The 27,416-nt window shown below is 52.6% G+C and overlaps 1 protein-coding gene across 1 annotated transcript; it reads right to left on the reverse strand.

The window, feature by feature from the left end:
* Window positions 1–9,027: 9,027 nt before the first annotated feature.
* LOC141472355 (acyl-CoA dehydrogenase family member 11-like) lies at window positions 9,028–26,730 on the reverse strand. The gene is made up of 15 exons (XM_074159350.1): window positions 26,431–26,730; window positions 22,749–22,981; window positions 22,009–22,108; window positions 20,990–21,107; window positions 20,001–20,143; window positions 19,749–19,898; window positions 19,167–19,261; window positions 18,787–18,886; window positions 17,176–17,316; window positions 16,470–16,562; window positions 15,990–16,097; window positions 10,723–10,894; window positions 9,797–9,863; window positions 9,389–9,525; window positions 9,028–9,315 (listed from the first exon to the last, which is right to left on the reverse strand). Exons 1-14 carry the CDS (start codon window positions 26,728–26,730, stop codon window positions 9,399–9,401), a joined length of 1,947 nt encoding a protein of 648 aa, XP_074015451.1. The 3' UTR covers window positions 9,028–9,315; window positions 9,389–9,398.
* Between the last annotated feature and the right edge of the window lie 686 nt (window positions 26,731–27,416).

Genomic DNA, 27,416 nt, shown 5'->3' on the forward strand with positions numbered 1-27,416 from the left:
CAGGATAGAAAGTTGTTGGGGGTTTTTCCAAACACAGTTATCTATCGCAGAAGGATAAAACAACCACGACCCCCAGCGTATGTCAGGAAGCTGATGAGCTACAACAAACAGATACTTGTTTTAATCCCTCGGCTGCTTTTCTGTCCTCGCCCGTCGGCAGCGAGATCCCGCTGGGTGAGGGCTCTTGGAGCAGCGGAGATGTGGGCTCTCAGAGCCGCTTTTCTGCCGGGTGTTTCTGCAGAAACACTCCTGTGGCTTTTCCTGACGGGAATTTCTAACAGAGCCCTTAAGCAGACTCGAGAAGCCGCCGGAGGAAGGCGAGCGGTTGTCGGGCTCCTGGTGCCAGGGTTACCCCTTTGAGAGCCGGAGCTGCCGTGCGGAGCTGGGAAAATGAGCCCGTTGAAGCAAGAAATGGGATTTCTCCGCTGACTCTTTCCCCGTCAGTGCCTGGCATCTGGAAATCTTGTCCCCTGGCGAGGAGGGATGAATCGAAGCTGCTGAGCGGAGGCAGGATCCTCTGTCGGCCCATGGCAGCGGCGAATCTTTTCTAGCAGAGAGCAATAATGGCACAGGATCCCGATGCCAGGGAGTTAAGGAGGAGGGAGCGCTGCAGATGCAGGTCCCCGGGTGCTGTTCTGAGCTCCTTAAGGAACGGGGGCGGTTCGGAGGCCGGGACCACGCGGTGCTCACCGGGCTTGAGCAGCAGCAGGTTTTTTGGGGGGAGGGAGGGGCTGCGAGAGGAGAAGGGAATTATTTTGCAAGGTTTAAATTTTAAATTTTATCCCCGCTCCCTGTGAGGTGCATGCGCCAGCGTGTCCTCCGCCAGCTGCCGTCTGACCGGAATGCGTGTGAGACGCTCACCCCGCCGCAGCCTCACTGCGTTCCTCAGCATGAATTTACCCGGCTCTCCCTCTCCTGGCTTTGCATGATCCCTGGGGACTCCCTGATTTTACGCAGAAGCCTGGGATTGCCGGGAATGCTGCGGAAGGGCCCGCGGTGCTGGGGCAGCGGGAGGATTGCATCGGCAGAAACCGGGTTGAATATTTTTTTCCCCATCTGTCCCGCGCTCACCCTTCCCAGCAGCGCACTTGGGAGGAAGAGGAGGAAATGTCTCTGTGCATCACTGCGGAGCAGGGCCCCTCGTCTGCTCTCCCTCGGCCCCTCCTGTGTCCTGGGGGTGGCGGTGACAGCGAGGAGCCCGAGCTCCTCGGCCGGAGATGGAGAGAGCCCTGTGTGAGGGCGGGGGAAGTCCTCTCCCGTGTGAGATGAGAGCGTTGTGCCGCAGGGAGGTGTGAGGAGCCGTAACTGTGTGCCGCGGTTCGCTCTGTGCTCCTCCCTGCTGTCCCTCACCCAGAGCTCCGCTCCGGCCGCCGCAGCCAGAGACACGGGGCGCGGGCGTCGGGGTCTGTGCCCCCGTCCTGGTGCTCGGGGAGCGACGACTGCATTCCCCGGGGCTCACCCCATCACCACGCACCGAATAATGTTAGAACTCGGGCGGCTTTGTCCAACCGCTTCTAATTTCTTTCTTTTCCATTTCTCCTCTCTTCCCGACGCAAGGAATTGTGGAAACGTGTTCTGCTCCAGTTGCTGTAACCAGAAGGTGCCCGTTCCCAGTCAGCAGCTCTTCGAACCCAGCAGAGTCTGCAAATCCTGCTACCGCAGCTTGCACCCCAGCGGCTCCAGCCTTGATCTCGAACTGGACAAACCCATCACTGCCACGTCGAATTGAAGTCCCAGCCTGCGAGCGGCCGGGGAGCAGCCGGTGCCGACTCTTCCCCATCAGAGAAGGCGGATTCTGGGTGGGCCGAGGCCGGGAGGACGCGGGAGCCCTGCACTTTGGAGGTTGGGGCCTGGAACGCTGCTCGGCGGGACAGAGCTCCGGGACGTACCGCTGGATTGTGGGATCCTCCTTTTCCAGCTCTTCCCCCTTCCCTTCCGGTCCTATCTGTGTGTATGTGTCTACGCGCGTGCGTGTGTGTGTATATATATAATAATATATATATATGTTCGTTTGTTTGCTGGAAGATTGTGGAAGCGGGAAGGGAGCTGGCGCCAGAACCAGGTTTCCCTCCGTGTTTCACTCTCCCGCTGCTGAGCTGTGTCAGACGGACGATTCTGGGGAGGAAAGGAGACGAGGGGCGTCAGCCCAGCCGGGGTGCGGAGCGGGAACGCCTGTAGCGTCAGTGCTAATGCTTTCAATCACTCCTCTCACTTCCCAACGAGAAACTGCTGTTTGGGAACCTGTTGCTGCTATAGAAGAAACGGGAATCTCTTTCCCAGGAGAGCACTCTCCCTCTCTGTTCTTAGAGTGGGCTTTAGTTGTCCTCGCTGCGGGAAGGGGGATCGGGCAGGGATTTCCGCGCTGGGGGGCTCTGTCCTTGCACACACAATCCAGGTGTCCTTCCTGTCACCGTCGGCCCCGCCGCGGTGGCTCCCGGTGGACGAGGCTGGGAACGGGAAGCGGGCGCTTGTTTGCGAGAAGGGGATTGAAGGGTCTGCCCGGGCAGGGGGGGTGTGACCCGGGCGCCTCTCTCTGGAGTCCTGTAAACACAATTCGTTATTTAAATCCCAGTGGGAAAGCAGACGACCTTCCACTCGTGTCCTCGCCCCGGCTGTGGGAGGGTTTGCTGGATGCGGAGCCGCGTTTGGAGCAGGGTCAGGGCTGGCACACGCAGCCCGTCCTCCTGCTGCCGAGACTCGCACTTTAATGAGAATGTCCCAACCAGCGGCTCTGATCCCCCGGGGGTTTCCCCGGGCTCGGCCCCTCTGCAGGGCACCGGCGCTGGGATCTCCCCTCCTCCTCCAGTCTGTGCCCAGTATACTCCAGAGGGGAACAACCTGCCTGAGGATTTTAGAAAGCCCTACAATACATCATGGATTCCCCTTCTCCCTCCTGTCCCGATCTGAGTCGCTTTTAAGGTCACCTCATTAAAGTGTGAATCTCTTGAATATCTGTTTTTTAACGAGTGGTGGGTTCCCGTTCCCTTTCCCTTTCCCTGGAGCCCGCTCAGCGCGGCTGGGCCAGGAGGAGACGCGGATCCTGCTTCCCAGGGTATCGCCCCGACAAAGTTCCCGCTTCTCTGGTGATACTCTCAAGAACAAACCAATCCTGCTGGAGTATCTGAGAGTTTTAAATACAGAAGCTCAACAATCTAAGAAACCTTGGGAAGGGAGGCCTTCCCTTCCCTGGAACGTCACAATGGTGTGATCCAACGCGAGTATCGCACAGAGAAACCCATCTTGGAACGTCTGGGAGGTCTGATGGGGGAAGGAAGCAGCAGGGTGTTTTATTTTTGGCTTTGAACTTCCCACGCCCTTTGCAAAAGGAGCGTTGAGGCTGCGGCGGCGCAAGCTGAAGATTCCCAAGATGAAACGGAATGTGCAGGGGGGGGGGTTTGGCGGAGCGGCCGGTGTGTCCTTACGGGACGGGCTCCGGTAACGGGGTTTCTCGGCACCTCCCCGGGTACGGGCTTGGAAAGGCTTTTCGGACCATCAGGAGGGAGGAGCAAAGCGACCGATGGGTTCTGCGGTGGAGTCGGATGTAGAATGTTTGTTCCTAAAGCAGCGCGGCCGATGTCCGGGGCAGCCGTGGGCATCGCCGTTCCCCGTGGGGCTGGGGCAGGCGCTGGCTGTCCCGCGGGGGGCCGGGCCAGCTTGGGGGGGGGGAGCTGTGGCCACTAACACTGTGTGAAGGGCTTGTGGTGCAGCCAGAGAGTCAAAAAGGAGTCTGAGATTCTGCAGTTCCTGGTGACAGGTGCCAAGAGGTTCTGATACGGGTTTTCGGGGTCTGTGATGTACAGTGTGAATAAACGCTTGCAGCTCTTAGTCTTTTTTTGATCGATGAAGCACTTTTTTTATTAATATTATTTTTCTTTGTATGTAAAGGAGGAAGCAGTATCTCTCCGTAGCTGTACATATAACCCTCCTCTCCTAAAGAGAGTAAAGTGCTCCTATATTTTTCATTTTTTGTCAAAGCGAGAAGTAAATACTTTAGAATTGTTAAATATATAAATAAAAGTGAATAAAGTTTAGACTTTCGCATGGGAGCATTTGCTAACACACTTTCTAATTTTTTTTATTTTTCTTCCCTGTCCTTCCTAGGGGATGGATTTGAGGTTCGGCAGAAACACCAGGGCCCCTGGAGAGGGAGGCCGCAGCGGGGCCTCCTCTTGCTTTGCTTTGCTTTGCTTTGCTTTGCTTTTCCACCGCGTGTCTTTGCGAGGAACAACAAACCGTTGCTCCTAAACTTAGAATTAAAATTAGGAAGCTTGGTTTTCCTGGCAGGAGAGTCCCTGGGAGGGGAAAAAGACACCACCCACGTGTGACACCGTGTCCTGGGGCTGGGGAGCTCTGCCAGAGCCTCGCCCTCCCCGCAACCCCCTTGTTCTTTTTCCCTTTGGCCGACGGTGGCACCTCAGAGCCTTGATCCCACGACGTTGGCCCAAGCGTAGGAGCGGCCCAGGGAGCTCTCCCGGCTTTTGGTGACATTTGGTGAAGGGACCTCGACGTCCCCCGTCCCTGCAGCCGGCGGCGGGAGGCGAGAGCCCGGTTCCCACCCGCGCACCTTCTGCCTCCCCTCCGAGCCGGTGGTGGAGCCGGGGCTCTTCGGGGACAAACCCAACTCCCGCAGGTTTTAATCTCTTTTCATCTCGCCCCCAGAAGGTGGAAAACCCAACTGCTGTGTGTCCGGCCAAAGTCTCCTCCTGCACCAGGGGCCGATTGTTCTCATTTCCTCGGGCCACTTGCTGGTTTCAGCCGCTCCCCTCGCACCCGCTCCCGCTCCCGCCGCTACTTCTTTTCTTACATATTTGAAGTTGAGAGAGAGGATTTGCCCTGAATTCGGGGGGGGACGGACCGAAGAGCTCCTTGAGCAACTGGGAGTTACTTTGGGAGAGGCCAGTTCTGCTCACAAGGCGTTGTGCACAATCACTTTATGATCTCGTGGTATTTATTGAATCAAATGAAACTGCAGACTCTGGGCAGAGCCGTGATGGCAGCTGCGGGGGGGGGCGGGGAGGGGGGCGGTATTTACAGCTTCAAGAGTAAAAAAGAAAAGCGTCTCTAATGGTTTGCACTATTAAGAAGGTGCAAAGGAACAGCAGGTTTTCCGTGATGCACCAGGATTGGGTTTTGTGGAGCTCCTTTCATCCCTGAGTTACTCCAAAGAGCTTTCTCACCGACCCATCGCCCTGCGGGCGGGACGTGCTCCCGGCCCTGCGGGCTTTGGGTGTTCTCCATCGAGTGGAACCCACCGGGCTCCTCTCTGTCCTCGGGGGGAGAAGTTTTTTAACTCCCACAAAGCATGAAACCGTTGTTTTGCAGAAGGGCTTCGCGTCAGGGGCGGCTCTGCTGGGGAGCACACAGCCGGCCGCGGGCAGCAGCTCATTTCCCGCTGATGAGTTCTTCCTAACGAGCCTCCTGTCCTCTTCTCCTCTGTTAGGGCTCTCGCGCGGGGAGGGCAGCGCTGCTCTCGTCTGTGAAACCATCTCCTGACGCACAGGCGGTTGGTGCGGCTTCTCGGGAGCCTCGCAAATAGTGGCTGAGGGCCGGGACAACCTGAGAACAGGAGGTCCCTCGGGCGGGACAGGGGCCAGCCCGGCCTCTCCTGGCCGGGGGAGGTGGCACAGGAGCCGTTCCGTGGCAGGTAGTTGGTCACAGCTTAATTAATTGTGCGGGTGAGGTGTGGTGGTGGGGAGCCAAAGGCTTTGTGGTGGTGAAGGGTGAGGAGGTGTCGAGAACCGCTCCACGGCCCAGGAAGGGCTGTCGGTGTGGAACGGAGCCCGTGCCAGCAGAGGTTTGGAGCTGTTGTGAAGCCACAAAGGGCAAGGAGAGCCCCGCGCAGGAAAGTCGAGCAGCTTCAGAGCTCGTTGAGCAGGCGGCGTGTGCAGGGATTCTATGGCCGTTCTACGATTGTCCCTCTGATGGAGCCCGGGGTGCTCGGCGCCGAGAACGCCCTGCCCGGAGTCAGTCAGAAGAACGTGCTGTGGTGGGAGAAGCTCAGGCGGTGCTGAGTGAGGGCAGCGTCCGGCCTTTCCTCGGGCGCGGGATGGGGATCCGGTGTTACCCAGAGCTGGATGCCATCGTGGGCGTCACTCGGAGCCAGCTCCTGGGCTCCATGGAGTTACCATTCTTGATTAAGAAGCGAAAGCAGCGATTTCGGGTGTTTTGGGAGGAACGAGGAGGGTGAGGGCACAGACGGCGCTGCCGGAGCTGCCGCTGCTCCGGGGGGTGGTTTCCTCCGAGGGACGGCAGCGGTTTCCAGGGGGCTCGGTGCCATCACGGGCAGGGCAGGGCTGGGGACGTTGCCCAGACCCAGCCCCCACAGCAGGAAGCTGCTTTTTTCCCAATTCAGCCCGGTTTTTGGTTAAAGGAGGAGTCCACCAGCATTAGAGCGAGGAGGCAGGAGGAGAAAGCGCCGCATCCATCTGTCCTGTCCCACGCCGTACCCACGGGCCGGTTCTGGGCAGGGGAATAACCAATTCCCTCCCCGTTTTCCCCGCATCGGAGCTCGGATCGTTGCATTTCAGGATTTGAGGTTACCATATTCTTCGGACTTTCAAATTTTTTTAAAATGCTGCTAAAGTTTTATCTTACTATTTAACAACTCTGTTTTTTAAACCGATTTCCCGTCGTCACGTTATGAAATGATTTTTACCTTGCAGTGGCAACAGGTGATGCAGTTGATTGTACATTTATTTTATTTTATTTTATTTTGGTGGAATTTGTATTAAAATGGCACCTGATTCTTGACTGATGACTTCAAAGACCGTTTAAATGTTTTAAAACAGGCGAACCTTTGAGAGCAGAGAGCTGTTTGCAGCAGCGCAAAGTGTTAGACCCTCGTGCTTATTTGTTTGTAACAGCATTTATTCTGCTGTAGCCTCAGAGTGAATATTTAGATCTTAATAAATTTGTCATTTTCCTACACGGTGACACTTTTACAGTCCCTTGTGTTTTCTGTATCGGTGCCTTTCGCAGGGCAGTTCACGGGGCTTATTTTCAGGCAAATTGTAGCTCGTATATAAGGAAAAAGTAATTTTGAGTGTTGAAAAGCGTGTAAAATTCCTCGGGAGAGGCGCTGGGAGAGCCCGGACCCCGCCGCTGGCCAGAGCCCGGGGCTTCGGGGCCGAGCGCTCGGTGGGCAGGGAGGCTCCCGGTGGTTTATCAGCAGCTCCGCAAACAATTCCAGCGGCGGGGAAATGTGGTGATTTCCGTTCCGTGCTGTGTTCATCGCCTTCCGCCCTCCCCAGGCGCAGAGCTGGCGACGGGCTCCGCTGCCGGCACCGTTTCGGTCAGAGCCGCCTGTTTTTCTCTCATTTTCCCATTCTCCTCATTTCTACACACCACCTTTCTGTGTTTGACCCCCGCGAGGCCTTTGACACCAAAGGACTGCAGCGACGGCGGAGATTTTTCTAACCCAAATATTATTTATTCACCGATAAAGCAGGTATGAGAAATGCTGCCGTGGAGGGCCCTTGGATGCTGGCTCCGTGTTCCAGCTCTCTTTGTTCTATTACTGGTTTTCTTCTCTTATTAGCAACTTCTTAATTAAAAACTTCTAGTCACGGGGGTAATACCCCGCGGGCAGATTGAGGGGCTGAGCGTGAAGAGGAGGACGCGATCAGTGTTGAGGTGTTTGCTTTGGTGGAGGATTACGGGATTTCAGTCTCAAGCTGAGTGATGTCAGTGTGAATTGCGGAACCATCGGGGCACGTGCCCCGGGAACGAACCAGCTGTCGGGAGGTCACAGAGAATAAGAAAACCCTTCTTTTCTTAAGAAAAATTAAGAAAATTAATTTTTTTCTTTGATTTTGGTACCAGCTTGTAGAGTTTTCATGTGATTTGAGTGATGTTGAGTTCACTCTCTCCAACTCCCTGAAAGGAGGGTGTAGCTGGGGGGGTCGGTCTCTTCTCCCAAGGAACAGGCGATGGGACAAGAGGAAACGGCCTCACGTTGCACCAGGGGAGGTTCAGATTGGATATTAGGAAAAATTTTTACACTGAAAGGGTTATTGGGCTGCCCAGGGAAGGGGTTGAGGCACCATCCCTGGAAAGATTTAAAAGATGGGTTGACATAGTGCTCAGTGACATGGGTTAGTGATGGTTGTTATCAGAGTTAGGTTGATGGTTGGACTCCAGATGACCTTAAAGGTCCCTTCCAACCCAGATAATTCTATGGTTCCATGATTCTATGTAACTGCAATTACCTCCTCCCCACGGCTGTTAGGGAACAGCTTTGCGGTGTTGATGTTGACGCCGCCTGTTTACGGAGCTGCAAGTACCAGATTTCCACAGCCTGTGGCTGAAGCGCAGCGGGGTGAGAGCCTGTTTCGCGCCCGTCTCGGCTGACGGGGGAGCCGAGCTGGCAGCGTCAGCGGGGACCAGGCACCCAACAGCACACGTCGGGGGAAAGCCTCTACTCCGGGTTAATATAAAATAAAAACAAAGCTTGTTTGAGACAAGGCAGAACGTAGAAGGAGCCAGACTAAGTTGGCTTCAAACTGAAAGAGGGGAGATGGAGATGAGACCTGGGGAAGAACTTCTTTGCTGTGAGGGTGGTGAGAGCCTGGCCCAGGTTGCCCGGAGAAGCTGTGGCTGCCCCATCCCTGGAGGGGTTCAAGGCCAGGTTGGATGGGTCTTGGAGCAACCTGGTGTGGTGGGAGGTGTCCCTGCCCAGGGCAGGGGGTGGCACTGGGGGGGCTTTAATGTCCTTTCCAACCCAAACCATTCTTTCTGTGATTCTATGACGACAGTAGCCTTGGCTGGGTAAGACTAAGAAAGCTGAAAATTTGGTTTCCAAAGCCGTTGTTTTGGCCAACGAGGTGCCGAGATGAGCCGCTGAGCTGGGGGGGCCCTGAGCCCAGCCCAGCACTGCCCCTTGTCTGTACAAAGGGACGTAGCCTCGCAGCCACGGGGGCGTTAGAGGCTGCCCTGGAAGACAAGCCCAGCCCCGGCCAGAGCTAGGATGGAAGAGCGTGTGTAGCACTGGAAAGCAAGAAGGTGAACAGGGAAAAAAAGGTAGTTTTTCTGTATTTAATCAGCTTCAGATCATTCTCAGTTCGGTTTTGGTTGCTTTCCTTTAAGAAGAAAACCCGTTGGCACTCAAAGAGCTGCTGCTTCAAGTCATTCTCTGCATATGATCCTTCACTCTTTGCTAAAGCACAGTAAGAACGTTTCAGCATCTCGGACCGATTCTCGGTGGCTGCGGCTGCGCAAAGCAGTGGATGTTGGGCAGGAGCAGCTGGGGGCGACTCCAGAAGGATGTGGCCAGGCCCCTGGTGGAATGTCACCACCACACCTGGAATTCGCCGTGCTCTGAGGATGTGGGGATTTTTGTGGATCGCACCCCACTTTCTGTTTCTCCGGGGGGGCTGGACTTCCCAGTTACCTCTGGTGGGTCAGAGCCTGCTGTCCTGGGCAGGGCTGCCCTCGTAGACCAGCGCGCTGTCCAGGAGGGCCTCCTCCTCCTCGTAGCTGCTGTTCTCCAGCTCCGTGGCCACAGGGCACAGCTCCTGGTTGCACCACCTGAGCAGAGATCGCAGCCAGTTCGTCCCAGCACATTACACAGACACTGGGGGTCGGCCCGCTTCCGATCCCCCTCAGCACTGGGAGAACGGAGGTTCCCCATCGCAGGGAAAAGCCGTGATGCTGAGAGCAACCAACCCCAAATGCTGTTTGTCTCCAAAAAGTTTGGGTCTCACGGTTGCAGGGGGTCAGATCGCCCGCAGAGCAAAGCCTGCCGCATTCCACAAGAAATCATCTAAAACACTTAGGGCCGGAGGAGGTTGTCACTTACCTTCGAGCAGCGGAGATGTCTGTGGGGGAAGCATCGGGCCGAGCTGCATGTTCGATTAAAAGAGCTCCTGTGAAAGAGCAAGAGATGTCAGTGTTCTGGACTCCAGCTTTTAGGGAGCAAGGGCTTGTGGAAAGTGGTTGGTGGCCACTTGTCAACAGCGCTTGCCAGGCTGAGCTGCCTCAGTTTGAAAGAAGCTCCACACGCCCCGGCAACGTGCGCTGGAGCCCAGAAACCCCCCGCACCCCGGGCTGCATCCCCAGCAGCGTGGCCAGCAGGGCGAGGGGGGGGATTCTGCCCCTCTGCTCCGCTCTGGGGAGACCCCCCCCAGTGCTGCCTCCAGCTCTGGGGCCACCAACAGCAGGAGTGGGGCCAGAGGAGGCCATGGAGATGCTGGGAGGGCTGGAGCCCCTCTGCTGTGAGGACAGGCTGAGAGAGTTGGAGGGGTTCAGCCTGGAGAAGAGAAGGCTCCGGGGAGACCTTGGAGCCCCTTCCAGTCCCTCAAGGGGCTCCAGGAAAGCTGGGGAGGGACTCTGGATCAGGGAGGAGACAAGGGGGAAGGGTTTGACGCTGAAAGAGGGGAGATGGAGATGAGATGTGGGGAAGAACTTTGCTGTGAGGGTGGTGAGAGCCTGGCCCAGGTTGCCCGGAGAAGCTGTGGCTGCCCCATCCCTGGAGGGGTTCAAGGCCAGGTTGGAGGGGGCTTGGAGCAACCTGGTGTGGTGGGAGGTGTCCCTGCCCAGGGCAGGGGGTGGCACTGGGTGGTCTTTAAGGTCCCTTCCAACCCAAACCATTCTATTAGTCTATAAAGGTGGTGACTGAGCTTTCTTTAAAACTCCACCCTTTACCCTGAAGGTGTGAAACTGTTCTAGGACTGATTCCCAGCCCTTTCTTGGTCGGAAATCCATCATTTCTGTCTTTCCCTCTACCTGTGTAGACCCTTGCCAGGCTGTAGGAGAAGTCTCTTGCTGCCAGCTCCATGGTCAGTGCCCCCTTTGCACCAGCTGCTCGCGTGAACCGAGCGAGGCTGCTGACGGCATCCTGCATTTGCTTCACGGCGGGTTCCAGTTTCGCAGAGCTCGAAGCCAGCTCCAGCTTTTTCTGCAAAGAAAACAATCACAGGAAAAATTACAGCGTTATTTACCTTCTGTGAGGAAACGGGGCTGGTGAAATCCTGAGCGCACCCAGCAACAACTAACGAACGCTGAAATCAAGGTGGCTGTAACTCCGCTGCCGTCGGGAGAGTGACCAGAGCGTGGCAGCAGGAAAGGAGACGTGGCCAAAAGGAAACTCCAGCCTTGCCTTTGGGACAGAGAATTCCTGGCAGCCCGACACAGCACCGGCTGTTTCCCTGCTGTTTCCAGCTGATCACATCCCCACTTCTCTCTAATTCCACACCTTTATCAGGTTCTACCTATAGGTGACCTCCCCAGCTTTTTATATCTTCACTTCCATTCAGATGGACAGCCAGAGCTTTGTCCGGGCAGGAAAATTCACATTTAAAGGAGTTTTTCTCTGGAAGTGGTGTCGGTGGGAAAGGCCCCGGGACCGGAATGGCTCTCTTTTGATGGACATCTGGCATTTAACGGTGCCTAAAAGCTCCCCCTGGTTGAGCTAAGCTGCTGTTTCTCCAGACACCTCGTGAAAACACAAGCGATGCTCTGCCCAGGGTCTAAAATAGTTGCTCTTTTGATGCGACGTGCCCACGGCTGCCCGGGTGCAACCGGCAGAGCCTGGCCTTTCATCTGTGCTTCCCGTGTTATTCCCTCTTACGAGGGACCCAGCGAGGAGAGCCTGCCTTCTGCACAGAGCTGCCAGGCTGGGGTGACAGCCCTGAAGTCCCCCCAGGCGGAGGAGCAGCCGGCTGTCACCCACGTGGCCGTCACCTACCCCCAGACCCCGTGTCCCCTCCGCCAGCACTGCCCTGCCCTTGTCAGTGCCCTGTGTGCTGCCGCGACATCTTTACACTACTCAAACCCACTTCTGCGTGACATCTTTACACTACTCAAACCCATCTCCCCGTGACATCTTTACACTACTCAAGCCCGTCTCCCCGCAGCAGAACGAAAGGATTGCCTTGGGTGGAATGGCAAAAAGGACCCGTTACATATTTAAGTAGCGTGGCAGGTGGTAGGAGGTGCTTTCCATTAATTAGTCTCATTTGCAGCTTATTTATGAAGCTAAAGCCTGTAAGTATCTTCTGCGCAGAACTAATTTTTTTATGGTTTTTGAGGCTTTCAGTGCTTAAGCGATCAGGCAGCTCCTCGTGCTAGCAGGTGAAAACACAGCTTATCGGCACAGCAGGACCCCGACTGCCCAAGCGGAGCCCGGTGTTGTTTCCTGCAGCAGGTCTGCGCCTGACACCTCCTGCCTCACCACCGCCCTGGGATTTCTGCCTGGGAATGCAAGAAAAACACACTCCTCAATGGACCCTATTCTGTGCTCCGGGCGAAGCGGTGCATAAATACTCACAGCATATGCTCTACAAATACGAAAACATCATCGTTAAAGCGGTTAGGTCCGGTGCCAAGATAAAGTCCAAAGAAACACACACCCCCTCAGCCCACAGAATGCTAATAAGATGTTTTACAAGTAGCTCGGAGCTTGTTGCTAACGAGGATCAAAGACCCCCAAAGGCATAAATGTGTTCCCAGCAGCTTGGGTGGAAGCCAGCATCGCCCAGGCCAAGCACAGCTCTGCGCTAAGAGCTGGGGCACCAACGTCCTGCCCTGCCTTGCTTTTTAAGGGTTAAAGACCTGGGAATATAAAATATAAAAGCATCATTTTAACCTTAGGGGAAAAAAGGACATTATATTCTCTTTGCTCCCCAATAAATTACACTCTTTTTTACACTCATTCCTTTCCTAACCAAAAGCACTGAATCTTCTGAAAGATCAAGCCGGGTTTTTCCACCTCCTGCCCTGTGTTTGGAAGGGAGCAGAGGCAGAAGCGGCTCCTGTTTTCTCTCCCCTGTGTGTTGATCCGCTCCAGTTCCCGTAGGGTGTAACTGAGCACCAACCCCCCCCTCAGTTATTGGCATGGCTCTGCCCCTTGCACCCTTCTTGTCTGGCTGAAACCATCAGAGCAAAAGAGATTTAGAGCTCCAATATTTCTGATTCCTTCTTTATTTACCGGGGAATTTTAAGATGCCGCTCATTTGTTTGCTCTCACGAGCTACCCAGCAAGATTGTCAGAATGGTTTTCACTTTAAAGATTAATCGTGAGCATTTGAAAATACAGCACCAGGGAGAACATCCAAAAGAGGGCGAGAAGCACAAGTCTCATATTAATGCTTCATGCAAACACGTAGTCTCACTTTATTAACCTAGATTTATTTCCTGCTGTGTTAAAATTGTGGTTGTGGTCTGAAAAGGACCTGAAAACACCATCACGTGCCTTAGATTGTAGGGCTGATTTACAGCTAGAGTTTGAGCCCTCCGCAGTCACTCCTGCTGCCTGAGAGCTGATGCTGAGCTCTGCCAGAGGCTGGCAGGACTGGGGTTCAGAAACCCCACCGCACCGCCATGTGGCCAGATTTCATCTAAAGTGGCTGAAATGCAATAATCAAGTAATTCCCCGGCACCATTTCAGAGTCACTTCTCAGCTTGTAATTGAATTCTAAAGTGCACCCGATGCTCTGGCTCAAAATTCCAGCTAATAAAGTTTTAGTGTAACATGAAATGACTGCCCGGGTGCAGCATCCACCTGAGCTGGAATCCAGGGCTCCCTCTCACTCTTCTCCCCCGTGTTCTCCTGAGATTTTGCACACTAATTACCTCTGGACAGGCTGGTTTGGAACAAACTTGCCCCGTGTAAATTCCGCTTCTCATAATCACACGGTGCAAGGCTGAGGAAGTTCTCCCTATTTCCCTTTTCCTGAGTATAATGACCACATTGGGTTCCTGCTCCTAGATGACAGCACCACGTAAGGTGTCCCACCGTCAGCGCAGGCATCCCACGCAGGATAAAAGGCAAAACAGGTGGCAGTGGAGTCGGGGGGGAAGTTACCCTGAGATATGACCTTCAGAGAACAAAGTGCTTTGCTGCGCTCACAAAGCACCAGTGCTGCTTTCTCCAAAGCAGTCTGTCACTGGGCACAAATCCTGCAAACCAAGAACCTTGATGGACAAACATAAAATCAATTGTAGGAGTTTTGTGTGCATCAATAAAAAGGAAATGGATTGGAGCAGTAATAATCCCTTTATGAAAGGCTAAATTATTTCTTCACTAGAGCGGAATGGGAAGGATGTTTCAAAATGAGACCAAAAGAATTTGGACATTTGGAGGTCAAAAAAAGAGGTTGTTTATCACCTGTGAGCGAAACCCTGATTCTGGTGCAGAAACTAAGCATGGTCCTGCCCGATGCCGCAGAGGCCCTCTGCAGAAATACCTCCCAGTCTGCTTTCCCAGTGCCTGGGGGGGCCAAAGGCACAAGGGAAAAGCTTTTGGATGTGTCCAGGAGAAATTTGCCAGCTCTGATCTATCACATCCAGGGTCGGTGCATCAACACTGCTCTCCCAGCTCAGCCCTCACTGCGAGGACACAGGGGCAGCCCCACTGTGACAGGAATGGCAAATGCAATGGCACTTACTGGAATTTGGAGACCTTTAAAGCCAGTGTTGGCTTGTTCACCCTCCTGTCTCATATCCAGCGTGATTTGTGGGAGTGCAAGAACAACGATGAGCTTGTTAATTAATAAATCTCGATAGCTAGTGTTACTGCTGTGCAGGTACCTGCTCTGAATCACATCGCTGTGTTCTTTAATGCTTCTCTGATGATGCAGTTATTAAGGAGCTGGAGGGGCCCTCTCGGCTCCACCGGTGAGGAGCTCCGAGGACTGCAGCGTGGCACCTTTGTGGGGTGATCGGTTAAATTACATATTAAGTGTAAGACTGTGGAAGCTGGCTTCTTTCCAGGTTATTTTTAGAGCCTGTCACCCGCTCCTTTCCCTCTCTGTTACCTCCAGTGTCAGACAGCGCTGCCGCTTACCAACAGCCGGACCAACTGGCTAATTAGCAGGTGTGCTCAGTCCTGCTTCTGAGAAGATCTGGGGTTCTCATCTGGCAGTCTAATTGCTTGAGGTATTTTTCCTTTATCAAAAGCTGTCTGAGAGGACGGTAAGAAGACGCTGATCTCTGGAGGTGAGAGGTGCTCTGTACAGAACACAGCAGAGGTGGGGGGGGGAAATGTAGAAGTTGCCAACTGCAGCCACTGCTAAGGAGGAGCCAGGCTCTTGCTCATGTGTTTTTAAAGACCTCTCCAGTGGTCAATGCTGCAGGGAGCGCAGGTCCCAGACCTTTAGTGGGAGGTGTCCCTGCCCAAGGCAGGGGGGTTGGAACTCCATGATTTTTAAGGTCCCTTCCAACCCAAACCATTCTATGATTCCATGATTCTTTCCTTTCTCAGGGGTCTGGATGAGAAAGCAAAGGCCTCGCATAGTCACCTCCATCCCTCCAGATGCCCAGGATTCCCTCACTCTACCTGGGCTAACGTCATCTGGATTAACAATCTAATCTCTGAGAGAATACCCTCTCTTATGCTGGTCATGCCCTTGAGGCTGGTTCCTGTCTCCCTTTACAGGACATATCGAGCCAGTTGATGCTCATTTACCTTCATGAAATTCTGAGCTGTTTTGAGCTTTCCGTGACTGTCTGTCATCTGAGCACCTTTAACAGAGCAGCCTGCAGGTAAAGCCAGGGAACGGCAAACCTAAAGAGGCAGCGATGGAATTCCTTTGGCTCTTTCCATCTTCTCAGTGGGAGTAAAAATAGAAAGTCATAATGCAGTAGGCAGCCCTAGTGAAGGTTTAATATTCAGCAGCCTTGTGGTGTTTTTCCAGTTAAGAAACAAACCCACAAAATTATTTTGGATTCAGGAAGGTGACTCTCTCACATTAAAAATATACTTATATTGGGACCTGTCATGAGGAGCTCTGACAATGCAAAACTCTTCACTGCTGAGATGAAAGAAGCTGCATTTTTTGCAGCACACGAGGATCCCAAAAGGAGCACTGCCTGCGCTCTGCTTTTGTGAGTGCTATTTAAAGCGCAGAATTGTGAGACACCTTCTGAATGCTTGTCTAAAGCTTTCAACTTGGTAGCATTCCCTACCAGTCTCAGCTGGGAGCACAAACACCAAGTAAGACTCTACCAAGGTGGGCAGATCAGGCTGCCCGGTGCTTTCGATGTGGGCTCACCTGCACTGTGCAGAAGAACACAGCCATCGCCTGTCCTTGACTCTTGGTGAGGGACCGCAGGACATCCAGTGACAGGATATTTGTTGTTCCCTCCCATATGGACAGCACCTGGGGGGTAGAAGAGACCATGGAAGAGCATGAAGGAGCCTTTTGGAGCGACTGCAATGAAGGGGAAAGTGAGGATACAAAGACATGGGGCAGAGCTAAGGGATATCAAGGATATCTCCAGCGATGTATTGCCTCACCATGGGTGGAAAGGAGTGGTGGTGATGAGAGGAGCCCAGCTCCGTTACTGGGACAGGAGACAACCCCAGCACCAGGAACAAACCCCCTCCCCTCTCTGGTGATGACTGGGCTCAGCAGGAACGAGTCTGGGAAGGGTTGTGTTTTTCTTTGTCTCTAGTAGGCAATCACGGAGTACTGTGGAGGGGATGAGGTGACACACGGGAGTTTCTCCTGCTTCTCCTGCTGTTTTCTTACCAGTGTATCGCGGAGTATGACTGGCAAGCCTGTGTCCTCCATGTAACCTTGTCCTCCAAAACTCTCCATTGCTTCAACAGCAACAGCAGAAGCCTGCAAAATGCAGAGAGCTGACGATCCACGCTGCACAAGGGGAAAGAGCAGCCAGAAACCTCTAACATCACCCAGCAGTTCCTGCTGCAATGGGACTGACTGGATCCCACTGATTTGCTCTGGCAGGTTGCTCATCATGTGCAGGAGGAGCAGCTCAGGGAATGAAGACTGAGTAACACTGAGAGAGGACCTGCAGGAGCAGCCAGGCCTTGGGAGGAAGATCCAGGGAGAGTCTGTCTCAATACAGCCCTCTCCAGGTAAAGATAAACCCAAGGTTTGCTCGGTACATGGCAGGACGAGTCTCTGGTCCAGGAAAATCTTTACCTTCTACTACTCTGTGGCGTGTAAGCTTCTGTGTGTTTCAGCTCAGGACAATCAGAGGGGGGACAGACCCCTGAAGCTAAGGCTATTAACATCTTCTCTTTTATTTATTCCTAAGTAGGAGAAAGAGATTCCCTGTGGCTCAGTGCCCCACCTTGGTCTTAGAGCTGCCTCACTGCTGGTATCCCCTGCCATCGCTGCCCTTGACGCTGGCCGTGTTAATCACTCCTCTTTCCAGTTAATGTTGCTAATGTGCCACGCAGCCCCACTAATCAAACTGGTCGATCCATACCTGCTTCCCAGTGTACAGTTTGGCGACTGGTACCAGTAGCCTCAAGAGAAGCTGGTCTTGCTCGCTCGCCTTGTTGGTTTCTGCAAGTCCAAGCAGCCGAACGGTCTCCATGAGCAGAAGAAACGCCCCTCGTGCCTGCACCTGCAAGCAGAGAAGTGGGAGCTTCACTGGCAAGAGATCTTTGACTTGGGCTGATTCCAGCCTGGTCTGCTGAGGTGCCATGAGGCTGTCTCGAAGGGATGCACGATACTGGGACCTGGACAAAATGCCACCCCTGCCTGTACAGCCCCACAGCTTCAGAGACAAAGACCCCAACCAGCCAAGGCACACAGCATGAAATATTAAAATCTGGAGCTGCCTCTCTGGGACACTGCAACCTGGTATGAGGAAAGGGGTGATGGCATTCCATCAGACCTACTCGGAACCTTATCAAAGCTCTTCTCAGGCATCCCAGTCACAAGTCCACATCCTTTCCATGGATAAGGCACATGAGACCATACATCTGATGGTCAACCTCTGAGCACCACAGCCTGCAAGGTCTTTGACAGATTTCTTGCTGAGCAACTTACTTCCCTGGCAATGTGCAATTCAGGAAGCACCAGGATATGGAGCCTACATAGGATCTGGCCTTTCAGAGGTGGAGTTCTGGCCAGAGGCTGAGAGATGCTGGAGCTCTGAGTTACATTTGACAGATATTGACCACTTTCCCTCTCCCCCACCTTGCAAGAAGATTTTTAAATACCGATTTTAAAATGTGCATGAAGCTGTTGCAGCCCAAGGGCAAGCGTTGGTGCTACACAGCTTAAGAAAAGAAGTAGTGCCTGGCTGGGTGAGAGGAGAACTGTGTGTTGCCTTTTTGAAGTTTTAGAAGGGGTGGGAAGCCATCTGTGGATTTAGCAAGCTTCTACAGCTCAGCGTTGTGGCAGAGGTGTGAGACATTCTGCAATGAGTGAAGGCCCACATGTGAAATTCCTCCCAAAGGAGCCCAGAGCTGGAGTGGCAATTCCTGCTGCTCTTTCTTCCACTGTCTGTTACTGCATTAGATGACATTCGCATCTAGAAGCTGTTCTCGAGCTCGGGGTCTTGTGGTGACAGTACTGTGTACTAAGTGAGGACACATTGTCTCAGAAGCTAAAGTGCATGGTTCCTCCTCAGGAATTCTTCAAGCCTGCTGGGAACAGTGGGAACAACCCACCTCCTGGTGCTCGAGCTGCCAGGGAAGTTGGACGAGTCTGTATCAGTGTCGGACAAGAGTCTGACAACTGCAGTTGAGGAGAGTGTGGTGTCATGCTTGGACTCTGACGCTAATGACCCATTTCAGAGGTCATGGCATACAGTAGATGCGGGCATGAACTTTGGCACTCCTCTCAGAATAGCTCCCAGGTAAGCGTTTAGGGTAACCTGAAGTCCAGCAGAGAAGCTGGGTCTATCACCAGCTCAAGTCCCACTAGAACATGGCAGTCCCCCTGCTGCATACATCTCACTGTAGCAGGGACGGCCTTCTACCTCTGCCTGTTGCCCACAGAGGCAGGCTGGCTGTGCTTGCTACCAGCTGAGGATCCCTGCCCTCTTTCCTCGCCAACAGACTCACTTGGCTCCCAAAAGCCTTACCTCCATCCGGGCTATCGTCTGCATGTGTAGGGGATGGTCCTTGAGAAGCTTCCCAAAGGCAACCCGCTTACGGGCATACTCCCTGCTCAGACTGATCATCCTAGAGAGCATACAGCCAGGGAAAGCAGTTAGACCAGGAACCTTCCACCTCTGAGCCTTCCCTTCCAGCCACCCCCACTGGAAGAACCCTGCTTAGCTGTAGCACACCAGCCTAGGACGCCCACCCACAGGCCAACCTTCTCCAGCACTGCTGGCTTCCAGACCTGTGCCTGCAAAGGCATTAGATGTCAATCAGCTGCAATGCTGAGCATTGCAACGTCCCCTTGTCCTGCTAAGCTGCTCCGTCAGCTCTGGGGGGGGGGTGTCCGCGCTGCCTTCACCTTCTCATGGAAGCCACTGCACCAATGACATTGTGGATCCGAGTTATGTTCAGCATGTTGGAGATGGAGGCCACTCCACGACCCTCTGCAGAGATCTGAAAGCATCAAGGAACCAATGTGAGTCTCTCGCACAGCCTTGGAAGCTGATGTACAGCTAAGGAAAGTTGTGTCAACAGACAGACATAGGCTGTCACTCCATCGGTCTGTCCTCAGGCACCACACAGATCTGCTTGCTTCAAAATACAGCTGTCTCATTTCAGCCAAGCCTGTGGCATGACCAGAGAGGTGGTTTTGGAGACCATGTCAGCAGGATCAGTTCTGGTCCCTACCGCTTGTTCCTATCTGCATGCTGCACAGAACTGTCCCTCAGCTGGGCCAGTGCAACTGGACTAGGGAAATAACCAGCCTAAAATGACTTTTTTTTCTTTCCTCCCATCTTTTCCTGAGCTCTTCTCAGCTCTGTCACACACACAGCCCCATTGGTGAAGAACTTCTTCAGTTGGTACCACTGCCAAAATCCTTGTGAGCGCTCTGCTGTGCCAAGCCAGCCCAGTCCCGAAAGGAAGGTGAATCCCTACCTACCAGCTCTGCTTTAGCTCCATCCAGCCACAGCTCTGCTGTCGCCATCTGCCGTGTGCCCAACTTGTCTTTCAGCCTTTGCACTTGGATGCTGTTCAGCTTCCCCTCCTCATCTCGAACCTTCAGGAAGAACAGGGACAGGCCGCTGGAACCCTGGGGCGATTAAAAAGGCATGCAAAGAGGATTTGATTACAATGAAATGAGGAAGTAAAAGAATGGCCCTGCTCCTTCCCCAGGTTCCACCATCAAACAGACCTGTTTCACATGTCCTTCAGCATCCACTATTCTGGCCAGGGTTAATGTCACATCAGAATCAGCAGCTGATGTAAACCATTTAAAACCATAGAGGCGATATGTACCATCTGGCTGCTTTCTGGCCACTGTCTCAGTGCCGTTAGCTGCAGGAAAGGAGAAGATCGTCTTAGCTTTATAGGAACTTCTGTATCAATCAATGCTGATTTTCAGTTTAAGCAGCAGCTTTTTAAGTCACCTCTTGCTATCAAGAGGGAGTATGGATTAGCTGCTAATCTCTTCCATTGACCCTGGATAAGAAATGCAGCCAGAGTTAAGTACTGGAAAGGAAATATGCTCCATTTAACTGCGAGTCTTTCCAGCGATTGCTGCAGACTGCCAGCTGGTAATGGCAGTGCTTTGTAAGCAGAAAGCACCACGGTGTATAATCCACAGCCTCCATTTCTTTAGAAGCTACCACAGCTAAGAACAACAAAGGGCGCTATGGAATCAGGAGTCCTGCAGTGACACACAACCCTGGAGTTCCCACTCCACAGCTGACCCTTTCACTTCTTCCACCAGGAAACCAACTGCAGCTTCATCAGATGGAGGCGACTGTCTCTGTAGCGGAGTCCTGAGGTTTCCAAGCCCATCACGCTATTAACTAATGTTAGCCAAGGAATAAAAGTTGAAGGTAAGAATGCTTCCTCAGTCCCAGCTGGGATGGGTCTGACTGTCCTGCTTAAGGTTTAGGTTATAGAGCTAGATATCTGTGTTTCCTGTGCGAGGAACACAGCTCTGTGCCTGCCTGTGTGTGCTGCATGCGTCAGTGCACAGAAGTTGGGCCTTTTGGTGGTTAAAAAGCAGAGCTATGCAGAGGATTTAGATGACTTCTGCTGAAGTTTCCTAAACCAGCTACCTGGCTTTATAAGTTCCACACACACTTCATTTTCTCAGTTCTCACTAACATGTCTGGCTGCTGCTGCAGCTGCTTCCCACCTCAGAACACGTACCGACATCAGAGCCGCCCCTGCGCTCAGTCATCCACTGGCCAGAGGTCCAGAACTTCTTGGGGTCACGGGATGTCAGATGGTCAAAAGGGTTTTTCAGAGATCCAGGAATACCTAGTGACTGTTTTGGGGGAGGGAAAAGAAACTAAGGTGATCGTAACACAGTAGATTAAATTAGTCAGCTGCCTCAATTAACACTGGTGTGTCCTAGGCTCAGGACGGAGGGGCTGCAAGCAGGCGAGTGGGGCTCCGAGTGTCCTGCACTGCTGTGAAACTGCCCAGCTCTACACGGCTGCTGGAGCGCTGTGCAGACAGACAGATGGACAGACTTGTGCTGCAAAGGAGAGCGCTGAGCATCCCTCCCTTGGATTTCTGCACCACTAGACATCTGGACAGAGAGCTTCCAAAACAGCTCATGTGCCAGGGTATCAGCGTATGTTCATATATGCTGGATGCCACCAGCACCCAAAGAGCTGCAGGAAAGAGGTACCTGCCTTAAGCTTTTTCTCTTTTTATTGAATTTAAATGCCCAGGGCTAGCTACTTAAGGGCTAGCTCTTCTCTACATCCTACATAGCCACTAACATAGTGCAAAGGGTGTCAGTAAGATGCAGCATCAAAACTTCAGATTGGGAAATTCTTGCTAACTTGCTTAATTTACATCGGGTGTGGATCTGGCCCCATATATTTATCTGCCACTCCACGCAGGGAATGGAAAAACAAACTATCTGTAGTAAAAACACAGGGGACACCTTTCCAACAACCTGCAGTGCCACAGGTTTCATGTATAGCAAAGGCCTTACTGTACACAGTGCTGTAAATAAACAGAAAAGCCTGGGCACAGAGACTTTGTAGCTAAAGGAGAAAAGCAATGGGAGACAGAGCTGAGTCACAGGGCAAAGAAGGGCCATGCCCGGAGCCAGATGGCAGATCAGCTCTCCTCCATCCTCAGCCAGTGCTCCAGTCCCTAACCAGCGCTGCCAGGACATGGGCTGGGCCCTCGGGGATCTGCTGAGCTCGTACCTCAATGACTTTGGCTGCCCCATCAGTCATGGCCAGTGGACAGTTGAAACCTCCAGAGGAGCTTGAAAATAAGTACAGTTTGACAGCCTGATGCAGACGGCTAGGAAAAAAGAGAGTGAAAACAGACAGATTACACAGCAGTTCAACAGCAGGAGGATAAAACATCTTGACTAGGAAGAGAGGAAGAAAATTACAGCCAAAACAGGTGAGAATCAGACCCCTCATTTCTGAGAGGGCAAAAACTGTTGCAGCCAGGAAAAGAGAAGAGGAGCAGCAGAGTTTCTCAGTCCCAGAGGGACTGCCAGTGCATGGCTGGATGGAAGGCACTGCTCGCCAGCTGGTGCACGTTAAGTGCAGTTTTTAAAAATAAGGAATGCGAGTCTATCTCCGGAGGCTGGAATACAATGAAACTGCAAGTAAAATCCCAGATCTTTAGCTGTGTTACAACCAATGCATGTAAAGCTGGAGCAGCGCAGGGAACTGCCAAGCCCCAGAATCAGGAAGGTGACATCAAAGAATATTATGATCAACTGCAGGCCATTAGTTACGGCTTATCATTGCCGATGTGGAACATTACAGCGGACAGACCCTGCTGTTCAGTACAGCAGTAGGTGTGCTTTTGTTCACACATCATCTGTTACCCATTATACAACAAGAAGTTCAGTCCTACAGGATGCTGGATATACCTTGCTAAGAATACCCAGGAAGGCACCGAGCCGTTCCCGTTCTCCCCCAGTTACCTCCAGTTGGAGTATCTCCTCTCATAGGCCTCGGCAATCAGGCCCTCTTCTGCCGCGATCTCTTTCATCCTCCTCCAGGCTGAGCAGGTGACAATCTGATCCACCCGCTGCCCCCAGGCATTGTACTGCCGAAACACAGGGGGGTTCAACTCGCATTCCCATCCTAGAGGTCCGATCTGGGTTAGCAGACGGTTTCCAAACCTCTCCAGGTCCCGATTCACCTCCTCCAGTACCTGGGAAGCAACAAGAAGAGCCCTTCAGCACACCCCTGGAAGGCAAGGAGCCTCGGTCCTAGCTGGAAAGGCAGAGGCCTGCCCATATTGTCCTGCAGTGCTGGTGGTCTCTTGCTACTTGGCCCTGCCATGCATTCTGTAATGCAGCAGGACAGCTTGGCTCCTGGCCTCTGCTGGCACAGCTGTTCTCAGCTCTCACTTTTCCTTTCCCCCCAAAATCATTTTTTCAAGCTACTCCTGGCAGCCTCTCTGGGTTTTACAGAAGACAGAAGAGTTTTTCTATCAGGGCTGAGAATGACACAGATGCACACGAGCAGGGCGGTTGGACGAGACGATCTCCAGAGGTTCTTCCAACCTCAGCCACTCTGTGATTTACTGCTGGTGAAGAATGCCAGGGGAAGAGCTGCCAAAACCAGAAAGCTTTCATCTGTATCGCAAAACTTCCACTGGGCTCAGTAGTTACCCACCTACCCGATTAGAAAAGGAGGGACGGAGCAATCATTTGAGCTTCAGCCTGGCAGCCGGGGTCTCTAGATTCAAATTTCCACCCTGCCTCCAGCCTCCTGAACGGCCCTGGAGAAGGACTCGTGCCACGTTTCTGCCAGGCTTGGCTGAGCAGGACGGAGCAGCCTGTCCACAGCTAACAGAGAGAAACTAGCACCACAGAGGAGCCATTCATTCCAGCCTCCTTAGATACCTATTTTAAGGTGACAGGAACTGTCTTCTGCAACTGCTCTTCACCGTCTGCGGCCAAAGCCGAGGGAACTTGCCTAGAATTAAATAACCCGACTTACAGATGATTAAAATAAAGCCAGGTGGAGCCAACCTCTAGCACTGTTGGACCCTCGTTAGCATGAACACATCCAGGACTGTAATGGAGGTCACAGAAGTACCTGATCTTTCATCAGAGGAATGTTTTTTGCTGTTCTCTGCCCCCTCCAGAGATGCTCACTTCCTCCTCAATATAACAATCATGGAGGGGAACGCTGTAGTTGCTGGACCCAAAATGGTGCAATTATAAACCACATTAATTTGCTGTAGATGAAATTCAAACACTGCTTCTTCCTTTCCCTGCTTCTCCCTGTATTGACTTTTCATTAACTGCATCCCATATGATTGATTCTCTCATCACTCCGCCGTTCAGCGAGTGTAACGAGGATCCAACACGCACTGTCCAGTTACTACCCTGGAAGTCTCCATCCTCAGACCAGGCAGGTTGCCTTCAGGTGAACAGTGAAACAGTGTTAGAAACCAGAAAACAAGCCAAAAACATGCTCGAGAGCCCTGTCGCTCACCCTGTGCTCCTGTTTGCTCTCGGTGGAGCTCAGCTGGGATGGGTGTATGCCTCCAGTGCTTATCGGATCTTGACAACAATTTGAAGGTTGTTTTCGAGGCATAACCTGAGAGTCCACAGTTTGTTAACTTTGCTGATCCCTGAAGCACAAGAACCTTTGAACTGTGTAGCTGGTAGGTTTTTGCAGGCAGAAGAATGTGAGTTTAGCAAATGGGTCTCTTGGTCAGCAGACTGCAGTGAACCCAAACAGTCCCTTCACCTCATCCACAATAAAAAAACCCAGCCCTGACTCCCTAGCTGTGAGCTCCTGCCCTGACCACACGCAGCCTGATAAACCACCGAGTTACCCAAGTGAACCTGTTTATTTCCAAGATAAAAGAACAAAATCAGAGCTCCTATGTTTGTGACTGCTGAATGTGACAGGAGCCTGGGCGCTCCAAAAAACCTACTACGGAGGGGGCATCTGTAAACCATCAAGGGCAGGGCGGAAGCCACAGCCCAGCAGTATGTGCACTATCTGCTGGGTGGTCTCATTCACCCTGATCAATCCTTTGATTTCCCAGGGATGAATATATTGGAAATGTGCAAATTATTGCACATTAAGAGTGCAAACAGATGGTCCTATATATTAAAGGACATATTTTCCAGGGGATCAAAGACCAGCAGATACCTTGGTGCCCAGAAAAAGCAGGTGCTTTCTTCTCTGTTCTCCACAAATCTCCTTCAAACAAAGAAATCTTTTGCCCCATTCCAGGGAAATATTTGTGTTCACCACTGGGCACAGGTGAATTTTACAACAGGAATCAACCTCCAGTGCAGTGTCTGCCGCAGCAGGACGGGCAAAGCTCCATCTGTTGCTCTTTTCCTGAAGAGGAAGGTGTTGGTACAAAGAGCTGGCTCTCCGGCTGCAGACAGGCAGAGAGCAGCCTGGCTCTCCCCTTCAGCCGTGAGGCAACACTGCCCCACCGGGACCGAGCACAGAAACGTAAGGGAAACACTGCTGATTCCCTGCTAGATTTTGCAGCCGCTTTGTCTCTTTGGGAAAGGAGTGGGGAGCAGCTCTCTGCCTTGGTGAAAGACAACACCGATCCTTTTATTCTTCTGGAGATCTGAATCGTGCTTCTTCCAAAGGTGCAGATTCAGAGCAAGATCTTCGTGGCTGCCCAAAGGCATCCTCCTTTTCCCTCATCTTCTCTTCTGGCAAGAAGTCCACAGTGGTGCTTAGGAAGGCCTCATTCCCGTCTTTTGGGATGGCAGTGACAAAAGCAAGCTCCCAATGTTGCCACCATGCTTACTACCCCATGTCCGCAAGGCCTCACAGGCCTGGAGAGCAGGCAGTGGCAGAAAAAGCGTCACCCAAAGCCAGGTTCTGCCCTTCTACTCACCCAGTGACTTCACAGGTCATTGCTTCTGCTGGAATAACTCATGGAGAGGTCACACTCTGCTCCACGAGACCTGGTCCTTGAAAAGTGGGAAACAGTTGTGGTCCTTGGGGTGACAGCAGAGGACAGACAGCGAGATGAGCCGCCTCCTCCCAGGTGTTCCCGTAGGACTGGACCTCACAGAACAGACACCCGCAACTCAGGGCCTTCCCCCTCCTCTCTGCACCCCTGCATCCGTACGGAGCCTTCCCCATCTGAAAATCCACCCAGAAAAGCCAACGACCTGTGCTGAGAACAAGCAAACCCCAAAGGGCCTTCCCATCCTCTTGAGTGCTCAGCTGAGAGCAGCCCCACTGCTTCAGAAAGGAATGTCCTTAAAAGCCCCTCTTTCCTCGGGGGAGAGAAGTGGAAGAACACAGCACAGTTTGCAAGCACCTTAGTTTTTTCCCTTTCTCTGAAACTTCTTACCCTGGATGACCAGGCAACCAACGCCAGCACTCACAATCCCAAAACAACACTCGTGTTGCAACACCCAGCCCAGCCCCAGGAGTCTACCAAGCCCTTTCTATTTCTGTTTATGTCCTGCCTGTATTTTCCACCCCTGCACTGATGCAAAGAAAGTAAGTTTTAAACAATGCTGATAAATTCCCCCCCCCAGTTAAATGCCTGAAGGCACAAAAGGGCTCGAAGAAATGTTCAAATCACAGTCTTAAACAGTGACCTAGCCAGAACTGTAGTGTGTACACACAGAAACACAAAGTCACACGCCAGACCTTGGGAGGAAGGTGCGTTTTCAAGTAACTCCGAAGCAAAGCATCCTCCAGATACTGGTTCCCAGTCTCGGGCTGCTCTTGGAAGAGGCTCTCGGTTTCTCTCCTTGCGAGGGGCATTTCCAGATCTTCTAACACTTGTTTCTCCTGCGTGCCGACCTGTTGCCCCTGCCCCGTGGCGGTGTTGATTCCTTTGCCACTCGGGGGTTGGCACCTCTCCCAAAGGCGAGGCAGAAAGCCACCCGACTGCCAGGGCTTGCAGGTAGCACTGGATCTCCACCAAGGCAGGCGGCAGGTAAACATGATCCTGCAAAGCCCTTTCCTGTTTCACGCCGACGGCGCTCACCTCCAGACCCTTCCTCGGTTGACAGCAGCACCAATCCTGTTTGGTTTTAATGTTGTGAAATTATTGTTTTAAAAAAAATTTAAAAAAAAAAAAAAAATCAATGTCTTCTCTCCTCCCCCAGGGAGGAGTCTCCAGCAGCTGTTGTCAACTGAACTAGGGAAAAGGTCTTTGGAGAGAGACCAGAAAACGGCCTGGAAAAACAGGAGTGCTCAGAAAACAGTGTGTCCCTCCCAGAGAAACCGTCGCAACCGGCCGGACCGACATTCCCAGAGCTGGAGGAACTGGGGGGGATGTTCCCACCGGCATCCCCCTGAATTGCCTGGGATGATAACAGGGTAGAGTGAGAAGGGAAAAATACATTTCCTCATCTGAAGAATGACACAATGCCTGGAAATGGGAAGAAATAGTTACGGCGGGTTATTCTCTAAATAAAGTACCAGTGAAATAGGGTAATTTTTTGTATTTTTTACAAAAAAAATCCTTCTTGCCTGGGTTGTGACGTTAGCTGCAAAATAACCTGCCACTTATGAAGACCCTCATGCCTTTGAGTCGGGATGATATTATAACTCTCCCTTTCCCTAGGGAAGCACCACAATATTCTAAGAACGTGTCTTCCCGCTCGGAGTAACTTAAAACCTGCAGC

Source organism: Numenius arquata, chromosome 16 (genome assembly GCF_964106895.1).
Source record: "Numenius arquata chromosome 16, bNumArq3.hap1.1, whole genome shotgun sequence".
NCBI lineage: Eukaryota > Metazoa > Chordata > Aves > Charadriiformes > Scolopacidae > Numenius > Numenius arquata.

Coding starts and splice junctions, on each gene's coding strand:
- LOC141472355 (XM_074159350.1), bottom strand. CDS start 26,730: ATGTTTACCTGCCGCCTGCCTTGGTGGAGATCCAGTGCTACCTGCAAG. Junction 19,899..20,000: donor CTGAAGGACATGTGAAACAG/GTCTGTTTGATG, acceptor TAATCGCCCCAG/GGTTCCAGCGGCCTGTCCCT. Junction 10,895..15,989: donor TGTTCTTCTGCACAGTGCAG/GTGAGCCCACAT, acceptor TTTTCTTTGCAG/AAAAAGCTGGAGCTGGCTTC.